The sequence below is a fragment of the Pygocentrus nattereri genome, chromosome 1 (assembly GCF_015220715.1).
Source record: "Pygocentrus nattereri isolate fPygNat1 chromosome 1, fPygNat1.pri, whole genome shotgun sequence".
Lineage (NCBI taxonomy): Eukaryota > Metazoa > Chordata > Actinopteri > Characiformes > Serrasalmidae > Pygocentrus > Pygocentrus nattereri.
The window spans coordinates 27,776,861-27,798,336 of NC_051211.1; the positions used below are offsets into that span (position 1 = coordinate 27,776,861).

Here is a 21,476-nt window from a genome sequence, read left to right on the forward strand (position 1 = left end):
AACAATGTCTCGGGAATCAGGCAGCGTATTCATAAGCAGTTCATGCTTCAGCTTTCTGTGATGTTCATTAAACTCTAGAACAGAACTTTTCACAAACCAACAACAGAATTATTCAGTGTGAAGTTTGCTGGCCTACATGACAAACACAGTATCATGCTGTAATACCTAGATAATATGGCATTGAGCAGGTGAACAGGTGAAACACTAAAATGTGCAAGGGTACCAGCTGAAATCCCCTGCTACAGAGGACCTCAGAATTTCCGCATAATTAGTTTGTTAGCATGAATACAAAAGTCATTCTGAGTGGTTTGATGTGAAATGTTCCATTCTAGAGAAGCCTACAGAGTCAGAATCATTCACAGTGGTGGTGATAGGAACCAGACGTCTGCAGAGTTTAATGCCTCTAAAAGCTCCCTCACAAGGTCTTTAGACCAAACGGCTATATCTGTGTTTCAGACACTGACACCATTGGCTCCTATTGCCACCTCCAAAAAGAAATCAGTAAACGTTTTCAGTTTAGAGTTAGGATTTACGATGAAAAATTACTTTAATGGAACCAAATATCTTCAGGATAAGCCTCAAGAACCATTCGTCATCTGTTGTGTCCAGACATTCTGTGTTGCAAAAAAGCATGATATGATTATGCTTGATGGATAAGCACAAGATGAGCTGGTCACGTTGACCTGGGTATGTGTATGGGGACTAGTGCACAATGAAGAGCACATTGGAACGAGTAACATTTCCAACGAGTCAACCTCTTTTTTTTTAATGTCAATTTGCATTCTGGAACACTACACACCTGCACTTTTCACAATGAGGCCCGCAGTTCCCAGGTTTCTGTGGTACTGTGGTTTCTTTTACACCCTGCATGTACACCTCCAGCATGAATAGATATAAAAAATAAATAATAAAATAAATGTGTGTGTGTGTGTATGTATATATACATATATAAATAAAATGTACATGCACACATCATATATGTGTAATATTCTTCTGTGAGGGAGTTCTACAGGCATTAAACTCTTCAGACATCCAATTACCAATACTCTGTTCTGGCAAGTTCTGAGAACAGAAAACTTCACTTCAGACAACACATAAAAAATGTGTCATTATTTCAAAAATGCATTTTAAAAATTCACATTAAATTTCTATTGAACAGCTTTCAATGCTTCAGTTAATGATTTTAGAAACCAGGGAGTTGAAAAGAAAAGAAAAAAAAAATCAACCAACTATTGGGATGTAAAGAGGGTTTGAAGAAATAACAAAACATATTTCTAACATAAACCACTTACTCCACCTTTAACTTCACTGTAAGCCAGTTGCAATTACATATTTTGTAGGAGCTCAAACATCATCCTATGCAGAAATGCATTGAAACGCACGACATACCGCCCCGCAAAAATACATTCCTGTACCAACAAGATCAAGCACGTCTTGCCCCATGCATCTAGAATTTATCATAGTTTACCATAAGCTATTCTCTGTGGAATGAAACTCAGTGAGTACACATGCAAATTAGAAAGTCATTCACAACAGACAAAAACCTAAAAACACAAACAGTAGCTGTTGCATTTTGTTCAAAAACAGCCTTAGTGAGTCAATAACAAGGCCATCAAGCTTATGGTTATAGTTAGATTTATTGTAGGAAATACTCATGCGTTATTTATTAGTCACATCCTCTGATAGAAAATATATACTTATAAAAAAGGTCACTGCAGGAAATACATTCATATTCTAAACTTAGTAAGTGCCAAGTTAAATCAGGTGTGTTTGGGCAGCAAAAACTGCCACACTGTGCGGGAATCTGGCCCTCTACCCCTGTCGTGACCAGTACCCCTCCTGACCTTTGTTTATCATACGCTAGACTCAAAGGACATCACTGCTCCTCCTGGAGATCTATTTCCCTGCAGGTTTAGACTCCAACCCAAAACTGACAGGGCTCATTCAGCTAATCAAGTTGAAAGAGTTCTGAAGGCAATAATATCAGGAGTGGTTGGTTAAGGTTACAGCTAAAGTCTGCAGGAAGGCAGATCTCCAGAAGCAGGGTCGGTGACCACTGCACTTGAGTAGAAGGTCATTTGCAAACAGTACAACAGCAGAAAAAATTATATATTAAACTGAACCATAAATGTAAAGCTTTAAACTAAAAAAAAAATCCCCTTTTCAAGAAAATGTTTCAGAGCAAAGAAATGAAAGTTGATTTGAGAGCCTGACCTACAACGCTTTCCAGTAGAGCAAACAAAATACCATAAATGAAACATGAACAAATAAAATGGTGCTAATGTCAGAGATAAGTGCAATTTATCAAATCAGTATAATCCATAGGAGCAACCAGCAAAGCTCTTTGGGCTAAATGTTTAAGCAAATGAGCAAAGTGCTCTTATTAGGCAGATGCGATGAGCTCAGAGTACTTTGGTGGATGAGGGCTGATGGCGAAGATGGGCGGAGTGCTGATGCTCTTGGGACGTGGAATAGCAGTGATACAGATAATCATTGCGAGTGACATCACTCCTCCCAAAAGCTGCACAGAGAGAGAGAGAGAGAGAGAGAGAGAGAGAGAGAGAGAGAGAGAGAGAGAGAGAGAGAGAGAGAGAGAGAGAGAGAGAGAGAGAGACAGACAGAGAGAGAGAGAGAGAGAGAGAGAGAGAGAGACAGAGAGAGAGACAGAGAGAGAGAGAGAGAGAGAGAGAGAGAGAGAGACAGACAGAGAGAGAGAGAGAGAGAGAGAGAGAGAGAGACAGAGAGAGAGAGAGAGAGACAGAGAGACAGAGAGAGAGAGAGAGAGAGAGAGAGAGAGAGAGAGAGAGAGAGAGAGAGACAGAGAGAGAGAGAGACAGAGAGAGAGAGAGACAGAGAGAGAGAGAGACAGAGAGAGAGAGAGAGAGAGAGAGAGAGAGAGAGAGAGAGAGAGAGATTTACTAGACTAAAACTAGTTTTTTTTTTTTTCCTTTTTTCCCAGTTTACAAATTCATACAAATGTATAGTTTCCCCCAAAGCAGACAAAAATGCTGCATAACATTTAACAAACATACAAATAAAAGCAGCCATCTTGAAGTCTGACAAACAGCTCAAAATGGGGTTGTGATTATCTAAGCATGCAGTTGAAACTGGGGCAACACTAGCCTCATAGCTCCAGTGCAAAATGAAAGAGGCAAACTTCATACGTGAAACATGTCTTGGCCGACTACGTTTGGTGTAAAATCTGTGTAAATTTGATTTTTGCCAAGGTTTTGCTTTAAAGTCAATGTGAAATCTGAAATCATAACTCTTCTGTACTGTGAGATTTTTAAACAAAACATGGTATCGTGTGAAATTTTCTGAATTCTGTGTAAAATCCAGTGTGGTAATGGTGACGGCTGTGGAATAGGTTTTGATTCAGATGAAAAGGTTTTGATTCAGATGAAGTTTCTGCAGGGCCAACATTCATGACGCACTACAGGTAAAATCCCTACCACAACTGAGTCTGAGAACCATTTTGGAAACTTCTCATCACAAACACTGCAACTGCAACTTGTGGTAAAACCACATGCAAGACGACACACTTGGAGCAAAATAATCTAACCTAAATCAACAGCAGCAGTTTGACGTCACTGATCTTCATAATATACATTCTTACTGAAGGTACACGTACAAAATGATTCTATTAAGATGCTGCAGGTTTCAACTACTTCCTACTGCTGTAGGAATCTGCAAGATGTGAAAATTTTGTTGTGTTCAGAATGACACACAATGAGCTGTAATATGATTCCATAGTGACAGGGAAAGCTGTACAGAATTAATAAAATAATAATAATAATAATAATAATAATAATAATAATAATAATTAGTAATACCCAGAATGGCTTGCATTTGAAAAGTGCTGATAATGTAAAGGAATTAACAGAAACAATTACAATATATCATCTATTAAAACTTTAATTAGTAAACAACATCTTAAAATATTTGGTGTCTAGTTTATAGTATTTGACAATTTTTAACGTTAGAAGTGATTCTAAACTTTTGATTGGTACATCTGGGATTTCTTCATGTTTCCTAGCACAAAGAAACATAAGCTTTCAGACTGTGTTCTTTGTTTTGTAGCGCATTTTAAATGTACTCAAGAACAATTCTATAACTATCCAGTACGTACTACAGCATATTTATTTATTAAATAAATTAACTGACTTAACAAGCACAAAATTATACAGGCTTTTTTTAAGGATATAGGAATTCTGGAAAAACTGGGACAGAGCCAGGCTGGATCAACACTACACTGAACTATCACAGTGATTTGTAGAGGGTTTCAACCGCAAAGTCGAGCATTGCCTAAACATTCTGTTCTTTCAAATATCCGTTTGAATCATCAGTCAGATATAAGCTGCTATTTATACGCCAACACTGTTTTCACAATATTACTGTGCATCTGTTCTTCTTTTAGTTAGTGTTTCCGCCCTCCCTTTCTGGGGTTATCCCAGCTTCATGCTAAAAGGAACCCACCTCCACTCAAAAAAAGGAGCAAACAGTGTACTTACAGCCAAAGCCGCGAATCCAAACAGCAAACCCAAGGTGACGTCAAACACCAAAATGATATATTCCATCATCATGGAGCCACATGACTGAATTTGGGAAAAAAACGATTAATAAGGAGTTTATGAGTGAGATATGAAGTGATATTAAAGATAAGACATCTCACCTTTGAGTAGACCATCTTGCTCTGCACCCCAAGTACCTGCAGGAAGCAAAATGAACATTGCAAGACACCCATGAATATACACTATGCAACAGTTTGTTTGTGTTGTGGTACAGGACGAATTTGCACACTAGCAGAAAATTGCTGAACACTTATGAAACTATCTCTGTATGTTAATCAAACTATGTGGTCATTCTTTTTTGTTGTGTGTTACACTTTTGGTGACTTTAGTCCTCATCCTGAATTAAAGCTCTGGATATCTGAATGACTCTGCACCTGCATGTAAGGGTTTCTGGAGTGGATCTTGTGACACTGCTCAGTCTCGTCACTTCCACAATCACATGATTCAGGAACATGGTCTCCCCAGTCCTGGTGGCCATTAAAGAGTCCGCAACACTTGGCCTGGTCAAAACATATACAATTCTGTGAAAAGACTCCAAGAATCCAGTAGCATCATCCTCAGCAACATTAACACACGTTAAAGGAATACACTACGCATTAAAAGCAATGCCCATTGGCTTCTATTGGTTTATTTTGAGAAATAGCACTTTTTGTGTGGGATCAACCACATGCTACAGATACAGTGGATAGACCTCGGGTTTAAAAACACTGCAATATTCATTTAAAACCCGAGCACCACAGCTTGTAAGGTGCATAACTGGATTTGGATATACCTGCTTCTGAATATAATCCATGGTGGTCTTGATATCCCCACTAGCTTCATCCAGAGGTACAGCCTTGTTAAATTCCTCCTTGATCACCAATGTCAGCTGATTGAATGTAAATAAATAAATAAATGGAAGAGAAGGCAAGAACTGCAGTCAAAACCAGTTCCGTCCAGAGAAAGTTCTTACCATGCTTGCTCATACTTGCATACAACACTGAATCACTGTGCTTTCTCCTAATTCTTAAGATATAAACAAAATCATTCAGCATGGTTTAATGCAAGATTCTCTGCTGTACAGAAATGTACCGTGTCGGAATTATTCACAGTTGTGATATGAACCATGTATATGACGCTTCAAACGCTTCTAAAAGTTACCTCCCAAAAAAGTTACCTCTCTATTGCATGAAATCGTTACAAATGAAGAGTTTCACTCCAAAATACTGTATGCCCATTAGTGCATTCATTATTTAAAAATTTAAACAAAAAAATATGAAAATTCTTGAAATGCATTCTGGAATGAAATCCTTCAAATAGGCTGCATGATGCCCAAGAACATTGTTTTATGATAGTTTTGGGACATGGTTTTGGCCTCGAATATTTTTGTTAAAGACATTCATGGCAACATAGTACCCAAAAGAAAACTTTTGTAATAAAATAAAACAGCTACACTTGCACTGAAGACAATGTAGAAAGTCAAAAGTTTCTCTATAACTGACCATTTCACACAAAACCACTCTGAATGACTTTGTTTACACATAAATAACTGAAATTCTGCACCAAATCTTGTAAACCTCTCTAATCCCGCTGTGGCTACGAGTTTACAGAGTGTTAGTGAAACTAGCTTTATTTGATGATAGAGAAGTGAAAGTAGGCTCCAATACCCCTTGATGTGAGATCGCCATTACAATGGCTATGCGCAGAAGAACAATTGTCCCCACACACATGAAGACGAAAAACTGTGAGACAGAAAAGTGGCATCATGAAAAAAAAAAAAAAATCGCTGTGTTCGTCTCGACCAAAAAAAGACTTGTTTTAGCACTAAATGTACTAACAGCATTAGGAGCACTAACAGTACTAAAAGCACTAAAAGCAGTACTAATAAAAACAGTACTAATAGCACTAATAGTACTAACAGTAATAACAGTAATAAAAGGACTAAAAGCACTAACAGTAATAACAGTACTAAAAGCAGTAACAGTGCTAACAGTAATAACAGTACTAAAAGCAGTAACAGTACTAACAGTACAAACAGTAATAACAGTACTAAAAGCACTAAAAGCAGTAACAGTACTAACAGCACTAACAGTACTAAAAGTTAACAGCACTAACAGCACTAACAGTACTAAAAGCTTTAACAGTACTAACAGTACTAAAAGCTTTAACAGCACTAACAGCTTTAACAGCACTAACAGTACTAAAAGCTTTAACAGCACTAACAGTACTAACAGTACTAAAAGCTTTAACAGCACTAACAGTACTAAAAGCTTTAACAGCACTAACAGTACTAACAGTACTAAAAGCTTTAACAGTACTAACAGTACTAAAAGCTTTAACAGTACTAGCAGTACTAAAAGCTTTAACAGCACTAACAGTACTAAAAGCTTTAACAGCACTAACAGTACTAACAGTACTAAAAGCTTTAACAGTACTAACAGTACTAAAAGCTTTAACAGTACTAGCAGTACTAAAAGCTTTAACAGTACTAGCAGTACTAACTGTACTAAAAGCTTTAACAGCACTAACAGTACTAAAAGCTTTAACAGCACTAACAGCACTAACAGTACTAAAAGCTTTAACAGCACTAACAGTACTAACAGTACTAAAAGCTTTAACAGCACTAACAGTACTAAAAGCTTTAACAGCACTAACAGTACTAACAGTACTAAAAGCTTTAACAGCACTAACAGTACTAAAAGCTTTAACAGTACTAACAGTACTAAAAGCTTTAACAGTACTAGCAGTACTAAAAGCTTTAACAGTACTAACAGTACTAACACTACCAACAGTACTAACACTACTAAAATCTTTAACAGTACTAACAGTACTAAAAGCTTTAACAGTACTAACAGTACTAAAAGCTTTAACAGTACTAGCAGTACTAACAGTACTAAAAGCTTTAACAGTACTAACAGTACTAAAAGCTTTAGCAGTACTAACAGTACTAACAGTACTAAAAGCTTTAACAGTACTAACAGTACTAAAAGCTTTAACAGCACTAACAGTACTAAAAGCTTTAACAGTACTAGCAGTACTAACAGTACTAAAAGCTTTAACAGTACTAACACTACCAACAGTACTAACACTACTAAAAGCTTTAACAGTACTAACAGTACTAAAAGCTTTAACAGTACTAGCAGTACTAACAGTACTAAAAGCTTTAACAGTACTAACAGTACTAAAAGCTTTAGCAGTACTAACAGTACTAAAAGCTTTAACAGTACTAACAGTACTAACAGCACTAACAGTACTAAAAGCTTTAGCAGCACTAACAGTACTAACAGTACTAAAAGCTTTAACAGTACTAACAGTACTAAAAGCTTTAACAGTACTAACACTACTAACAGTACTAACAGTACTAAAAGCTTTAACAGTACTAACACTACTAACAGTACTAACAGTACTAAAAGCTTTAACAGTACTAACACTACTAACAGTACTAAAAGCTTTAACAGTACTAGCAGTACTAACAGTACTAAAAGCTTTAACAGTACTAACAGTACTAAAAGCTTTAGCAGTACTAACAGTACTAACAGTACTAACAGTACTAAAAGCTTTAACAGTACTAAAAGCTTTAGCAGTACTAACAGTACTAACAGTACTAAAAGCTTTAACAGTACTAACAGTACTAAAAGCTTTAACAGCACTAACAGTACTAAAGGCTTTAACAGTACTAGCAGTACTAACAGTACTAAAAGCTTTAACAGTACTAACACTACCAACAGTACTAACACTACTAAAAGCTTTAACAGTACTAACAGTACTAAAAGCTTTAATAGTACTAGCAGTACTAACAGTACTAAAAGCTTTAACAGTACTAACAGTACTAAAAGCTTTAGCAGTACTAACAGTACTAAAAGCTTTAACAGTACTAACAGTACTAACAGCACTAACAGTACTAAAAGCTTTAGCAGCACTAACAGTACTAACAGTACTAAAAGCTTTAACAGTACTAACAGTACTAAAAGCTTTAACAGTACTAACACTACTAACAGTACTAACAGTACTAAAAGCTTTAACAGTACTAACACTACTAACAGTACTAAAAGCTTTAACAGTACTAACAGTACTAAAAGCTTTAACAGTACTAACACTACTAACAGTACTAACAGTACTAAAAGCTTTAACAGTACTAACAGTACTAAAAGCTTTAACAGTACTAACACTACTAACAGTACTAAAAGCTTTAACAGTACTAACAGTACTAAAAGCTTTAACAGTACTAACACTACTAACAGTACTAAAAGCTTTAACAGTACTAACAGTACTAAAAGCTTTAACAGCACTAACAGTACTAAAAGCTTTAACAGTACTAGCAGTACTAACAGTACTAAAAGCTTTAACAGTACTAACACTACTAACAGTACTAACAGTACTAAAAGCTTTAACAGTACTAACAGTACTAAAAGCTTTAACAGTACTAACACTACTAACAGTACTAAAAGCTTTAACAGTACTAACAGTACTAAAAGCTTTAACAGTACTAACACTACTAACAGTACTAAAAGCTTTAACAGTACTAACAGTACTAAAAGCTTTAACAGTACTAACACTACTAACAGTACTAACAGTACTAAAAGCTTTAACAGTACTAACACTACTAACAGTACTAACAGTACTAACAGTACTAAAAGCTTTAACAGTACTAACACTACTAACAGTACTAACAGTACTAAAAGCTTTAACAGTACTAACACTACTAACAGTACTAACAGTACTAAAAGCTTTAACAGTACTAACACTACTAACAGTACTAACAGTACTAACAGTACTAAAAGCTTTAACAGTACTAACAGTACTAAAAGCTTTAACAGCACTAACACTACTAACAGTACTAACAGTACTAAAAGCTTTAACAGTACTAACAGTACTAAAAGCTTTAACAGTACTAACAGTACTAACAGTACTAAAAGCTTTAACAGTACTAACAGTACTAACAGTACTAAAAGCTTTAACAGTACTAACAGTACTAAAAGCTTTAACAGTACTAACAGTACTAACAGTACTAAAAGCTTTAACAGTACTAACAGTACTAAAAGCTTTAACAGTACTAACAGTACTAACAGTACTAAAAGCTTTAACAGTACTAACAGTACTAAAAGCTTTAACAGTACTAACAGTACTAACAGTACTAAAAGCTTTAACAGTACTAACAGTACTAAAAGCTTTAACAGTACTAACACTACTAACAGTCTGCTCCAGCAGGTTCCTCTGCTTTCGCACTTGAACATCTGGCCGTGTGACGCAGATTTTTAACCTACCGCGATCAGCACATTCGTGTTCTCTTTCTGAGCGCCATAAGCTCCCAGAACAGCAAGGACGAAGGTGACGGCTCCGAAAACCACCAAGACGATGACTGCAGAAAACTTGTCTTCATGCTAATTAAGAAGAGAAAAAACAACTCAAACAGCAAATTCTGTGAAGACACACCAGACAACCAGACATCTAGCCTGCGCGTAGCGCTGCTTTTAACAGTGTAATTCAGTGGTCAGTGCTGGGCAGTGCTGAGGTACTGATATGTGTCCTTCTCAGTCCACTTTTCAGGTCAGGTGCTCTTACCTCATCCAGCTGGATATGAACCAACAAACCCAGGCCCAGAGCCACAGCCCCAAATATCTACAATCAAGCAATGGTGATAATAATCACATCAGTGAAGAACAAACAGCTTCATCACGGTTAAATACACAGTATCTCAATTCAGCGTCAAGTAGCCGCGGCAGTGCAGCACAACAGTTAGTCCAAAGTTTGTATAAAAGCCCAGCGGACCGGCTTCCACAGCGCGCGACGGCAAGCGTAATGCTATGATTTTCAACTCTTACCGCAAAAAGGACGTTAAAAAAAACGAAAATCCTCCTGAAACACGGGTTTATTTTCGCCATTTTCGGAGCAGCTTTTCTGACGGAAACGGAGAACCGACTGACGGTGGGACGGTCCTGCATTCCCATGTTTCCAAAATGAAGACGGGAAGTGGGCTGAACTTCTCAAACATAGGGCGGGCCTTCCAGTAAGCGCTGGAGAGAATAGCCACACTGTTCCCATGTTGAAAAATGTCTGTTGTTGCTCAACAGACTCATTTCCGGATTTAACTAACTTGTTTACACGCTTTTATCAGCAACAAAAACTGGCTTTCCAAAAGAAATTTAAACCATTTTCACAACTTCCAGCTTCACTGCACTGCATCCTGCTGCCGCAGCGTAGTTCTAAAGTCCTGGAGCTGCTGTGGTAGTAGGCCTAAGTGAGCTGGTCAGCCAGTGCCAGAGAGCAGTAAGACCCTAGCAGCTAAGAGACCTGCTGGGCTTTGTACTCTGCCCATTCAAGTTCTAAATAAAGCCGCACTGTGGCCACAAAATTCGACTTCTTTTGGGTTTTTGAGTTAAAGTACAAAAGTTAAATTACAGTTAGTTATTAGGCTCATGTTAATTTGCTGGACAATTTCTAATGCCTAAATAAAAAATGTATTGTATTGCACTGGGTATTGTAGTTTACTGTATTGTTGAATGCACTGTGTACTGTAGTTTACTGTATTTTATTGTATTGCACTGTGTATTGTAGTTTACTGTATTGTTGAATGCACTGTGTACTGTAGTTTACTGTATTGTTGAATGCACTGTGTACTGTAGTTTACTGTATTTTATTGTATTGCACTGTGTATTGTAGTTTACTGTATTGTTGAATGCACTGTGTACTGTAGTTTACTGTATTGTTGAATGCACTGTGTATTGTAGTTTACTGTATTTTATTGTATTGCACTGTGTAATGTAGTTTACTGTATTGTTGAATGCACTGTGTACTGTAGTTTACTGTATTGTTGAATGCACTGTGTACTGTAGTTTACTGTATTTTATTGCATTGATTGGCAGAGTTCTGTGTTTCTCTGTTAGTCTTTCTCTCTATATCTACAGTGACTCTTTGTTTCTGGCAGTATCTGAGCTCAGGACCGTCTTTCTCTCTAACCTACTGGTAACTAGCAAAGACACTTTCTCTAGACGCAGCAGGTAAGCGACATACTGGTTTGTGGTTGTACCGTTGCCCTGCCAGTGAGAGTGAATCCCCTGGTGCTGAGGGAGCACGAGCGTCTCGTCGGTCTCTGTAGCGTATTTTGTTGGACACTCAACAAACTGAGGAGAGACAAGAGGGAACTTCGTACTCCGCTTTTATTGTTGCATCACACACCCTGTTCTACTTTTTAGCTGGAACTGACTGGGCTACTACTTTGGCTCCGCCTTACAAAAGCTTACTACAGAACCTATACTGCCAGCCTGTGGTTCACTAGAAAATAGCACATGCCAAAATTGCTAATAAAGAACAGTTCTCTACAGTCTTGTATGAACGGACGATGAGCACTCAGGTAAGCGCCTTGGGTCCACCCGGCTTGAACAACGCTGCAGGGAGGAGCGACCTGCAGCTCAAGTTGAGGTGAGATGGTTGAAATATACAGATAACCCATACTATGGTACTCGGCTCGGTCTCAAGAGCCATTGCGAGCTGCCTATAGCTCGAGTGAGCCTTGGGAATGGCCGAGTGGGTCCCATGTCTGTCTGTTCCTCCAGGTTGGAGCAGAGGTCCCCAACCCAAAAGCCTGATCCCGTGGCCGCGCCCTGCGGCCCTCCTGATCCCGTGGCCGCACCCCTTGGCACTCCTGCACCTCCGGACCTGCCACCAGTCTCGGTGGATGTCGTAGCAGGCCCGCCTGCCCCCGTGGACGTCGTAGCAGGCCCCTTTGTTCCCACCCATCCCACCCTTGCCTGTCTCTGTTCCCCATGGGCCTCCCATTCCTCCTGTCTCTGTTCCCCGTGGTCCTTCTGTACCTCCCATGTCTGCTGTTTCTGTTGCTTTGTTTTTGGTCCCTGGCGTTGTCTTGTTCCCTACTGTTGTGTCTGTGTCCGTTCCCATTTCTGTTGTTCCTGTTCCTGTGTCTCCTTTTGTTTCTGTTTCTGTTTCTGTCTGTGTGCCTGTTTCTGTGCCTGTGTTGGTCTTGGTTCCTGTTTCCCTGTCTTTTGCATGGTCTGTCTTGCGTTCTTGTTTCACTCATCTCTGTTTCTCCTGTCGTCTTGTTTTGTGTTGTGCCTCCTCGTCCTCCCTCCGTTTTTTGTCCTTATTCTGTTCGTGTTTCGTCTGTTCCTGTGTCTGGTGTTGTCTTCTTCTGTGCCTGTTTCTGCCTCTGTGCCCGTTTCTGCTTCTGCTCGTGTGTCTGTGCCCATGATTTCTGTTCCGTGTTCTCCTGCTCCAGCTTCTGTGTCTGTGCCTGTCCGTGTCAAGTTTGGTTCTGTCCTTGTTTTTGGTCTCTTGTGTCTGTTTGTTTTGTTCTTTTTTATTTATTCATTTTTTTGTATGGTGCGCCTCAGTGTGCACACCTTTGGGGGGGGGGTTCTGTCACGATTGGCCCCTCCCAGTCTTGTCCTTGTGCTTTTTTTTTTTTGGTTGTCTAGTCCAGCCCCCTCGTTTTGTGTCTCTGCCCATTACTGTCTCCACCTGTTTTCCACCTGTCCTTCGTTTACCCATTGTTATTTAAGCCCTGGGTTTTGCCTTTAGTGTTCGCTGGTCTTTGTGTTGGTCTTTGTCCTTGCCCTTTGTCCTTGCCCTTTGTCCTTGCCCTTTGTCCTTGCCCTTTGTCCTTGCCCTGTTTGTTGTATTGATGTTTGTTTGTTTGAGTCTGTTTGTAGTTTGTTTGTCATGTCTGACCCACGATCTGTCTGTATTGGCTCATTGACCCTGGACCGTTATGACACTGATTTTGGATTTGCCCTTAATAAGCCGTTTACCTCCGCACAGGCGTCCGCTACCTCGCTCCCCGTTACACGTTGGTACTAAACAATGTATTTGAGCTCAAAGTGCAGATTTAAGCTGAAGGTTTTTACATCCAAATGGGGTGAATAGTGTAGCAATTACAACCAGTTCATGTAAGAAAACGTGTATTTGTTAAATATAGTTACATAAATTTTATTGTATTTTATTCAACATTATGTAGTTTTAACAAAGTTACAGGTATAACTAAATATACATGAACTGAATGAATGTACTGACTTTATATTAACCATTGTACGTATGCAGTACGACAGTGCTCACACAAAATGTATTTAAGATAAACAAGATATCAAATCATCGAAATTAATTTTCACAGTTTATCAATACCTATTAATACCTACAACACTTGCCTTTGCCATGTTAAAGGTTTACTTGCTGATACCTAAAATTAAGATACTGGAATCAGAATCAGAATCAGAAGAGGTTTTATTGCCATTGTCAATGAACAGGATTCACAGACTAGGAATTTGCTTCGGCATGAAGGTGCAACATAAAAACAAGTAGTAACATAAAAACAAGTAGTACATACAAATTCAATTTAGTAATACAAATTTTATTTTCATTTTAATAGGTATTCCAAACAATGCATCAATCCAGTGTTTTCACACATTTACAAACGTATTTGATAAATATATTCACATACATTAATTTTTGTATGATACATTTCAATGTGCAGTATTTATCCATACATCTGAAAAGAAATGTATATGAAAATATATTTGGTTAATATGGCAATTTATTTTGAAATGTATGTTAGTGTTTGGAATGTATTTGAAACGTATTTCAAATATATAAAAACATATGTCCGTATACTGTTTTACAAATTGGTTTACTGTTGCTGTCTTCAGTTCCAGCTTGTTCTTCATGTGTTTTTACCTTCAGTTTTGACATGGCTTCTGGTCATTGTCCATCAGCACTGTGAAGCACCGTCCAAGGAGTCTATAGAAGATAATAACTTCAGAATTCATCCCGCTGCTTTGCTCCTTTTGACAGCAGTCAAATCATCAAGGAGTCCATTCCACTGGTAGCCATTCATGCCTGTGTCATAAGATTACCTCCACCCTGATTGACAGATGTAATGAGGTAGTATGCTTTGTATACCTTTTGGTGTTTTTGAATCTTGGTGTGTCTTCTGGTACCGAAGAGCTGATTTGGCCACACTTCATGTTTTTTCTATCTATCTGATGGGTTTGTTTTGATTTTTCAGTCTGATGATGGCTTGTTAGTGACAGGTCCTTGGACCTCTTTGCCTTTTGGAGAGTTAACACAAATGCCATGCTTGAAATCACCTGTAGACGTTTTCTCTGTTTACGTATAAGTGAAAGAATGATTGAGTAAATAATACACACCCAGCCATAGGTGTTACTAGGCCAGCTTTAGGCCTAGTTCAAATCCTCTTATTCCCCCGTCACAGCATACTGTGATAGCAGGGCTTGACGAGGGGAAGGAATTGTGCTGCTCAGTTCCTGAAAAGTGGAACACTTGGCTCAACCAATCATATCAGACCTAATAAGTAGTACGGCAATCATATCAGGTCTGTGGGAGGGCCCTGGTTTTATCTGCTATGCAGAGTAGCATCAGTAACAACCACTGAAGTTTAAGACAGGATTTTGGCTAAAAGGTCACTAATATAAACATTAGGCTTTATAAAACACAGAGAAACAGTAAGTAGTTACAATACACACACACAGTAAATACACACACCTACAATGTGGATTTGAGGCAAATTTTGGTCAGTATAACTAGTTTTTAGGTCTTTTACTCACTTGCAATCACACTCTTTCTGATTAGACCAACAGAGACTGAAATGATCTGTAATGTGTGTATTTGAATAGGAAAGGACATTACAGCATATCTAAGACAGAAGATGTAGCACTGCATGACTACAGTAACTTTGTTTTATCTGTGCCTATCTAAGAGGACAGATATAGTGTTTAAGTCATGACTCTGTGCTTAATATGGACTACAAAGAGACATATCTACTTGTGCCAATTTGACCAAATGGCCAAATAGCCATTTTTTGATACATTTTCTGGCTGTTGCTACTCATTTTTATGACGAACAGACGTTTTGGGGCCATTAAAAAATGCCCCCAGACCCCCCTATCCATGAACCTCTAGAGATGCCACTGGCCATGGCACCGTTCACCCAATTTGGGTATAAATTTGTTCCAGCACAGCATTATTTAAGATGAATTTAATAGGTAATGGCAGGAGCACTGGAATACTTACCAGACCTGGAGGCGGTCTTGAATTCATTACAGTGAGTGGTATTAAATGTCAAATTTAACATGCTGTCCATTTCAGCTTAGGCTGTGTCCTTTTCACACTCCAGCAAAGTTCGCAGTGGTCTTGGGCTGGTTTCGCCTGTGCAGACAAGAAGGCCTTGGGGTGGTGAGCATCAAACATACCCCAAGAAGTGTCTCGGGCGAAAGAATGTGACAGACCCACCCTGTCCACGGTCTGGTCCAACCAGAAGGAGGGTGTTACTCCATACACCTATAGGGATGCTGTGAAGAGAAACAGTGAGAATCCTGGACAATGGTTCCCAATCCTGGGAACCCCACACTCTGTTTTCTCTCTCTTAACACACCAGAGGGGCTTGTATTTTTTTTTATTTAATATACTTCCAGTGCATATTGTCACGAGTGGCCCCTCCCAGTCCTGTCCATGTGTTCATGTTGTTTTGGTTTAGCCCATGTGTGTTTGTTTTGGTCCAGCCCCCTCGTTTCATGACTCCGCCCCTGATTGTTTCCACCTGTCCCTCGTCAGCCCTGTTGTATTTAAGCCCTGTGTTTGCCCCTTGTGTTTGCTGGTCTTTGTTATCTGCTGTGTTGTTTGTACTGGTCTATGTACTGTTGCTTGTTCTGTTGGATTCTGGTGTCTGTCATGTCTGCCCCCCAATTAATCCGTGTTGGCTCTAAGACCCTGGACCATCTTGAGCATGACCCTGGATTTGCACTTAATAAACGTTGCTTATCTCCACATATGCATCTGCCTATATTAAAATAAACAAATATTTAAATGTTAAAAATTAAATCCAGTTGTACATAATAATGTTGCAAAAATAAAAATGTTATTGTGCAAATTACATCTGGTGCCATTATAAAATAACCATTGGTTGGGAAGTTTTCTTGCAATGTGTAGCAATCATGGTAAAGGTAACGGAGCTTCCTAAGGTTCTCAGGGACAACATTGTCACAACACATGAATGGAAGAAGCTACAGAGCCCTAGCAAAGATCTTACACATCCCTGTCAGTACAATTTGTTCATTAAGATAAGAAGCAAGCAGTTACTTGAAAAGAGTTGCAGATGACTTAAAGGCAGCAGTTACAAAATGAACAATAAGAAATGAACTGTACTGCAATCATCTTGGTTCCTATAGTCCATGCCAATGTCTTGTGCTAAAACCACAATTTTTGAGCATTTATACAAATCAGTCTCTGATGACTACCTTTCTGTGACTACCTCTTGATAGTTTTTTATCCTTCTTGTTTTTTTAGCTCACAAGCTCTTTAAATGTATGAAAAGTGCTATATAAAAATAGGTTATTATTAATAGTTTTTATTATTATTTTTATTAAGATAACCATGGCCTGGAGCTTGTGTATGCTGGCTGCTTTACACAGTTCATCATAACAATCAAAGTCCATTTTCTTGCCCTCCTTTACAAATTTGAAAGATTTAGAAAAGTTGTCCACTTTGTTCAGTATTGCATAAATAAACTCTCTTCCACACACCTTAATGGAGGCTGCAGACCTAAATCTTATGAGGCATAATGACCTTGATGGCTTACTGAATAGAAAGTATGGAGGTGGACATTCTGTTTTTCTTTCACAGTGCATGACCTTGATTTTGGACACAATGGTAGACTGAACAATGGCACTGTACAGTTAGGGTATACAGCAAATGTAACTTTTCATTGTTTCTTAAATTTAACTATGCATGTGCCCAACATGCTGAGGGGTATATCCACCAGCAAGTTACATTTATAAATTAAAATATCCTCCCAGGAATTTATTTTCCTGGCTCCATAATTTGCTGATGCACATGTAGTAGCTGTCACATCCAATTGTCTTGTCGAAAAGCTCTCTAGAGAACTGATGTTAAAACAAGGCTTGTTCAGCTTGCTAGGTGGAGAATCTCTAACAATTCCCACATGGATCTAATGATAAAGAGAAAAGGTGCTGTACATTTAACTGCCATTCTCTTGCACCTTTGTACGAAACACCACTAAAACAACTGAGAAATGAGTCTGCTTGAGTTCCAGTGCAAAAATCTTCCTTAACAATTAGCATAACAAAATGCTGGTTTCATTTATCTAACTTTTACTTCAATAATCAGTGCTACTGCATTACAACACAGCTTCTTTCAGGAGATTAGAAGGCATGGCCATCAAGTATGGAAATTTTTGAAATTCAAAAACTCTTCAATCACGTTTACCCCAAAGAAACAAACAGTCTGAACCAATACTATGGCAATGTGGTTTGGACAGCATGGTCAGTGTTAAGCATCAGAAACACAATGTATCACAAAAGTGAGTACACCCCTCACATTTCAGATATTTAAGTTTATCTTTTCATGGGACAACACTGACAAAATGACACTTTGACACAATGAAAAGTAGTCTGTGTGCAGCTTATATAACAGGGTAAATTTATTCTTCCCTCAAAATAACTCAATATACAGCCATTAATGTCTAAACCATCGGCAACACAAGTGAGTACACCCCTAAGAGACCATTCCTGAAGTGTCAATATTTTGTGTGGCCACCATTATTTTCCAGAACTGCCTTAACTCTCCTGGGCATGGAGTTTACCAGAGCTTCATAGGTTGCCACTGGAATGCTTTTCCACTCCTCCATGACGACATCACGGAGCTGGTGGATATTTGAGACTTTGCGCTCCTCCACCTTCCGCTTAAGGATGCCCCAAAGATGTTCTATTGGGTTTAGGTCTGGAGACATGCTTGGTCAGTCCATCACCCTTACCCTCAGCCTCTTCAATAAAGCAGTGGTCATCTTAGAGGTGTGTTTGGGGTCATTTTCATGCTGAAACATTGCCCTGCAACCCAGTTTCTGGAAGAAGGGGATCACGCTCTGCTTCAGTATTTCACAGGACATATTGGAGTTCATGTGTCCCTCAATGAAATGTAACTCCCCAACACCTGCTGCACTCATGCAGCCCCAGACCATGACATTCCCACCACCATGCTTGACTGTAGGCATTGCTGCCACACATGCTTGAGACCATCTGAACCAAACAAATTAATGTTGGTTTCATCAGACCATAGGACATGGTTCCAGTAATCCATGTCCTTTGTTGACATGTCTTCAGCAAACTGTTTGCGGGCTTGCTTGTGTACAGACTTCAGAAGAGGCTTCCTTCTGGGGTGACAGCCATGCAGACCAATTTGATGTAGGCTGACCCCCACCTCTTCAATCTCTGCAGCAATGCTGACAGCACTCCTGTGCCTAACTTTCAAAGACAGCATTTGGATGTGACGCTGAGCACGTGCATTCAGCTTCTTTGGACGACCAACACGAAGTCTGTTCTGAGTGGACCCTGCTCTTTTAAAATGCTGGATGATCTTGGCCACTGTGCTGCAGCTCAGTTTCAGGGTGTAGCCTTGGCCATCTTCATGTAGTGCAACAATTCATCTTTTAAGATCCTCAGTTCTTTGCCATGAGGTGCCATATGGGAACTTTCAGTGACCAGTATGAGAGAGTGTGAGAGCTGTACTACAAATTTCAACACACATGCTCCCTATGCACACCTGAGACCTAGTAACACTAACAAGTCACATGACATTTTGGAGGGAAATGATACAGTGATACACTGTAACAAATGCAGTGAAAAATGTGGGACAGATATATTTTACTTCTCGACATCCCAACAAAGTGTCTAATAGTTATTCCACAAGATCGACGCCAAATGGTCACACTAATTTGACACAGATCATAGTATACTGTGTCAAATACTGTGGATAATGAAAAAAATCATAAAAATCCCATTTTGAACATGTGATGATTCGCAGACCCTGTCAAGGATGGAGAAGGCAACAAAGTAAACTGCAGAGATGTAAAACTGGCCAAATTCATGTAGAAAAAATCTTTTTCACTTACTTTTTTCATACGCCACATAAACGAACTTTGAAGTAAATTAAGCTATTTGCACTCCTTTCATGGAATGACTCCTTAGCTTGGATGGTATTACAGTTTCTTCATAGGAGACCATTATTCTAATCATACTACAGTAGTGGAGACATAGATATACTACGCTGCTTTGCTAACAATATCCCTCTTTGGTGAAAGAGAGGGAGAGAGAGAGAGAGAGAGAGAGAGAATGGGAGAGAGAGAATGGGAGAGAGAGAGAGAGAGAGAGAGAGAGAGAGAGAGAGAGAGAGAGAGAATGATAAAGAATGAGAGAGAGAGAGAATGAGAGAGAAAAAGAATGAGAGAGAGAGAATGAGTGAGAGAGAGAGAAAGAGGGAGAGAATGAGAGAGACAGACAGAGAATGAGAGAGAGAAAGAATGAGAGAGAGAGAGAGAATGAGAGAGACAGGGAGAGAGAGAGAATGAGAGAGAGAGAGAGAGAGAGAGAGAGAGAAAGAGAGAGAGAGAATGAGAGAGACAGGGAGAGAGAGAGAGAGAGAGAGAGCGAGCGAGAGAGAGAGAGAGAGAATGACAGAGAGAGAGAGAGAGAGAGAGAGAGAGAGAGAGAGACAATGAGAGAGAAAAAGAATGTGAGAGAGAGAGAGAATGAGTGAGAGAGAATGAGAGAGACAGAGAGAGAGAGAGAGAGAATGAGAGAGAGAAAGAATGTGAGAGAGAGAGAATGAGTGAGAGAGAATGAGAGAGACAGAGAGAGAGAGAGAGAGAGAATGAGAGAGACAGAGAGAGAGAGAGAGAGAGAGAGAGAATGAGAGAGACAGGGAGAGAGAGAGAGAGTGAGAGAGAGACAATGAGAGAGAAAAAGAATGTGAGAGAGAGAGAGAATGAGTGAGAGAGAATGAGAGAGAGAGAGAGAGAGAGAGTGAGAGAGAGACAATGAGAGAGAAAAAGAATGTGAGAGAGAGAGAGAATGAGTGAGAGAGAATGAGAGAGAGAGAGAGAGAGAGAGACAATGAGAGAGAAAAAGAATGTGAGAGAGAGAGAGAATGAGTGAGAGAGAATGAGAGAGAGAGAGAGAGAGAGAGAGAGAGAGAGAGAGAGAGAGAGAGAGAGAGAGAGAGAGAGAATAGGGCATGCAAGATTGTTCTAGATCGTTTCTGTACACTTCTAGAGTCGTAATATTACGGCTATGTTTAGTTACAACACTAACACACCTAAGTGGACCAGTTTCAACAGCTGAGGTCTCAGCAAAGACCCCAATCCAGCGTGCTCTACAAACAAGGCAGCATATTGGATTGAACAGGTTCCCTTTCTTCACACTCACCCATTGTGTTTGGAGAGGCCTGTAATTGTCTCACCTGTTTATTTACAATTGAAGGGCTGTTGCAATTACTCAGTTAACCTCGACTGCTTTGAAAAAAGATATTCAAATGCATTCATGATGAATTGACAATGATTAGCTGGCATTTTTGCATGATCAGTCTTAAAGGCACAGTAACTGACACAGCCTGTTTCATTCTGAAGGGATGAAGAGAGGCTGGCTAGTGGTTATGAAAAACAATGAATCACCATTGTTTCTGGTACATAGAATCACATGAAGGTCATAAGAGGACATCGATGAGAAAATACAAGAAAAATGTAGGCTCTTCAATGTTTGCCATCAGCATGAGGGCATTGGTCCCCGCAAAGGGCTAAATACAAAGCTGTACACACACAGCAAGAATGAGCTGCGCGTGCAGCTGATGCTCGCCATCCTCCCTGACTGTCCAAGACCGCATCTCTGACACGGCAGCGTGGACGCGAGACGCTCCGCCACAGCAGGTTTCAGGTTTCAGTGAGCATTGTAAGCGGAGTACACGCGTTTTCTGGGGGAAAGCGCGATAAAAAGGCGTGTCTCTGTTCATCCTCAGCGCAGACGGTCTAATGCTCGTTTCGATGGTGTGCTGAGTGCACGGAGACATGAATGGACGAAACGGCATCTGCGTCCTGCTTTCTCTCCTGCTTAGA

General features: G+C 39.5%; 2 protein-coding genes and 1 long non-coding RNA gene across 6 annotated transcripts in view; 2 read left to right on the plus strand and 1 right to left on the minus strand.

The window, feature by feature from the left end:
* Positions 1-1,618: 1,618 nt before the first annotated feature.
* On the minus strand, positions 1,619-10,533 carry LOC108435085 (tetraspanin-8). The gene is made up of 9 exons (XM_017710646.2): positions 10,373-10,533; positions 10,113-10,169; positions 9,815-9,931; positions 6,218-6,292; positions 5,344-5,439; positions 4,946-5,071; positions 4,673-4,708; positions 4,512-4,595; positions 1,619-2,521 (listed from the first exon to the last, which is right to left on the minus strand). The coding sequence occupies exons 1-9, from the start codon at positions 10,496-10,498 to the stop codon at positions 2,384-2,386; spliced, it is 855 nt and encodes a 284-aa protein (XP_017566135.2). The 5' UTR covers positions 10,499-10,533; the 3' UTR covers positions 1,619-2,383.
* A 2,708-nt stretch (positions 10,534-13,241) lies between these two features.
* Positions 13,242-16,018, plus strand: LOC108435074. Of its 2 annotated transcripts, none has more exons than XR_005130949.1 (3): positions 13,242-13,357; positions 14,241-14,441; positions 15,693-16,018. It is a non-coding gene; the product is annotated as an uncharacterized LOC108435074 (long non-coding RNA). The 2 variants fall into 2 exon arrangements; XR_001858414.2 differs by having other exon boundaries at positions 13,242-13,353.
* A 5,070-nt stretch (positions 16,019-21,088) lies between these two features.
* Positions 21,089-21,476, plus strand: part of ptprr (protein tyrosine phosphatase receptor type R) — a 64,985-nt gene continuing 64,597 nt past the window's right edge. The window contains exon 1 of one of the 3 annotated variants that reach the window (XM_017710648.2): positions 21,089-21,476. This exon is cut by the window's right edge and continues 13 nt beyond it. In XM_017710648.2, coding sequence (XP_017566137.1) covers positions 21,429-21,476 — 48 coding nt within the window. In that variant the 5' untranslated portion in view covers positions 21,089-21,428. The other 2 variants (XM_017710649.2, XM_017710647.2) reach the window with 2 other exon arrangements.

Excerpts from the sequence above, each read along its gene's own strand:
- LOC108435085 (XM_017710646.2), bottom strand. The coding sequence starts at position 10,498 with ATGGGAATGCAGGACCGTCCCACCGTCAGTCGGTTCTCCGTTTCCGTC. Across the intron at positions 6,293-9,814 it reads ACACGAATGTGCTGATCGCG|TTTTTCGTCTTCATGTGTGT; the intron begins GTAGGTTAAAAA and ends TCTGTCTCACAG. Across the intron at positions 2,522-4,511 it reads TTGGATTCGCGGCTTTGGCT|CTTTTGGGAGGAGTGATGTC; the intron begins GTAAGTACACTG and ends CTCTCTGTGCAG.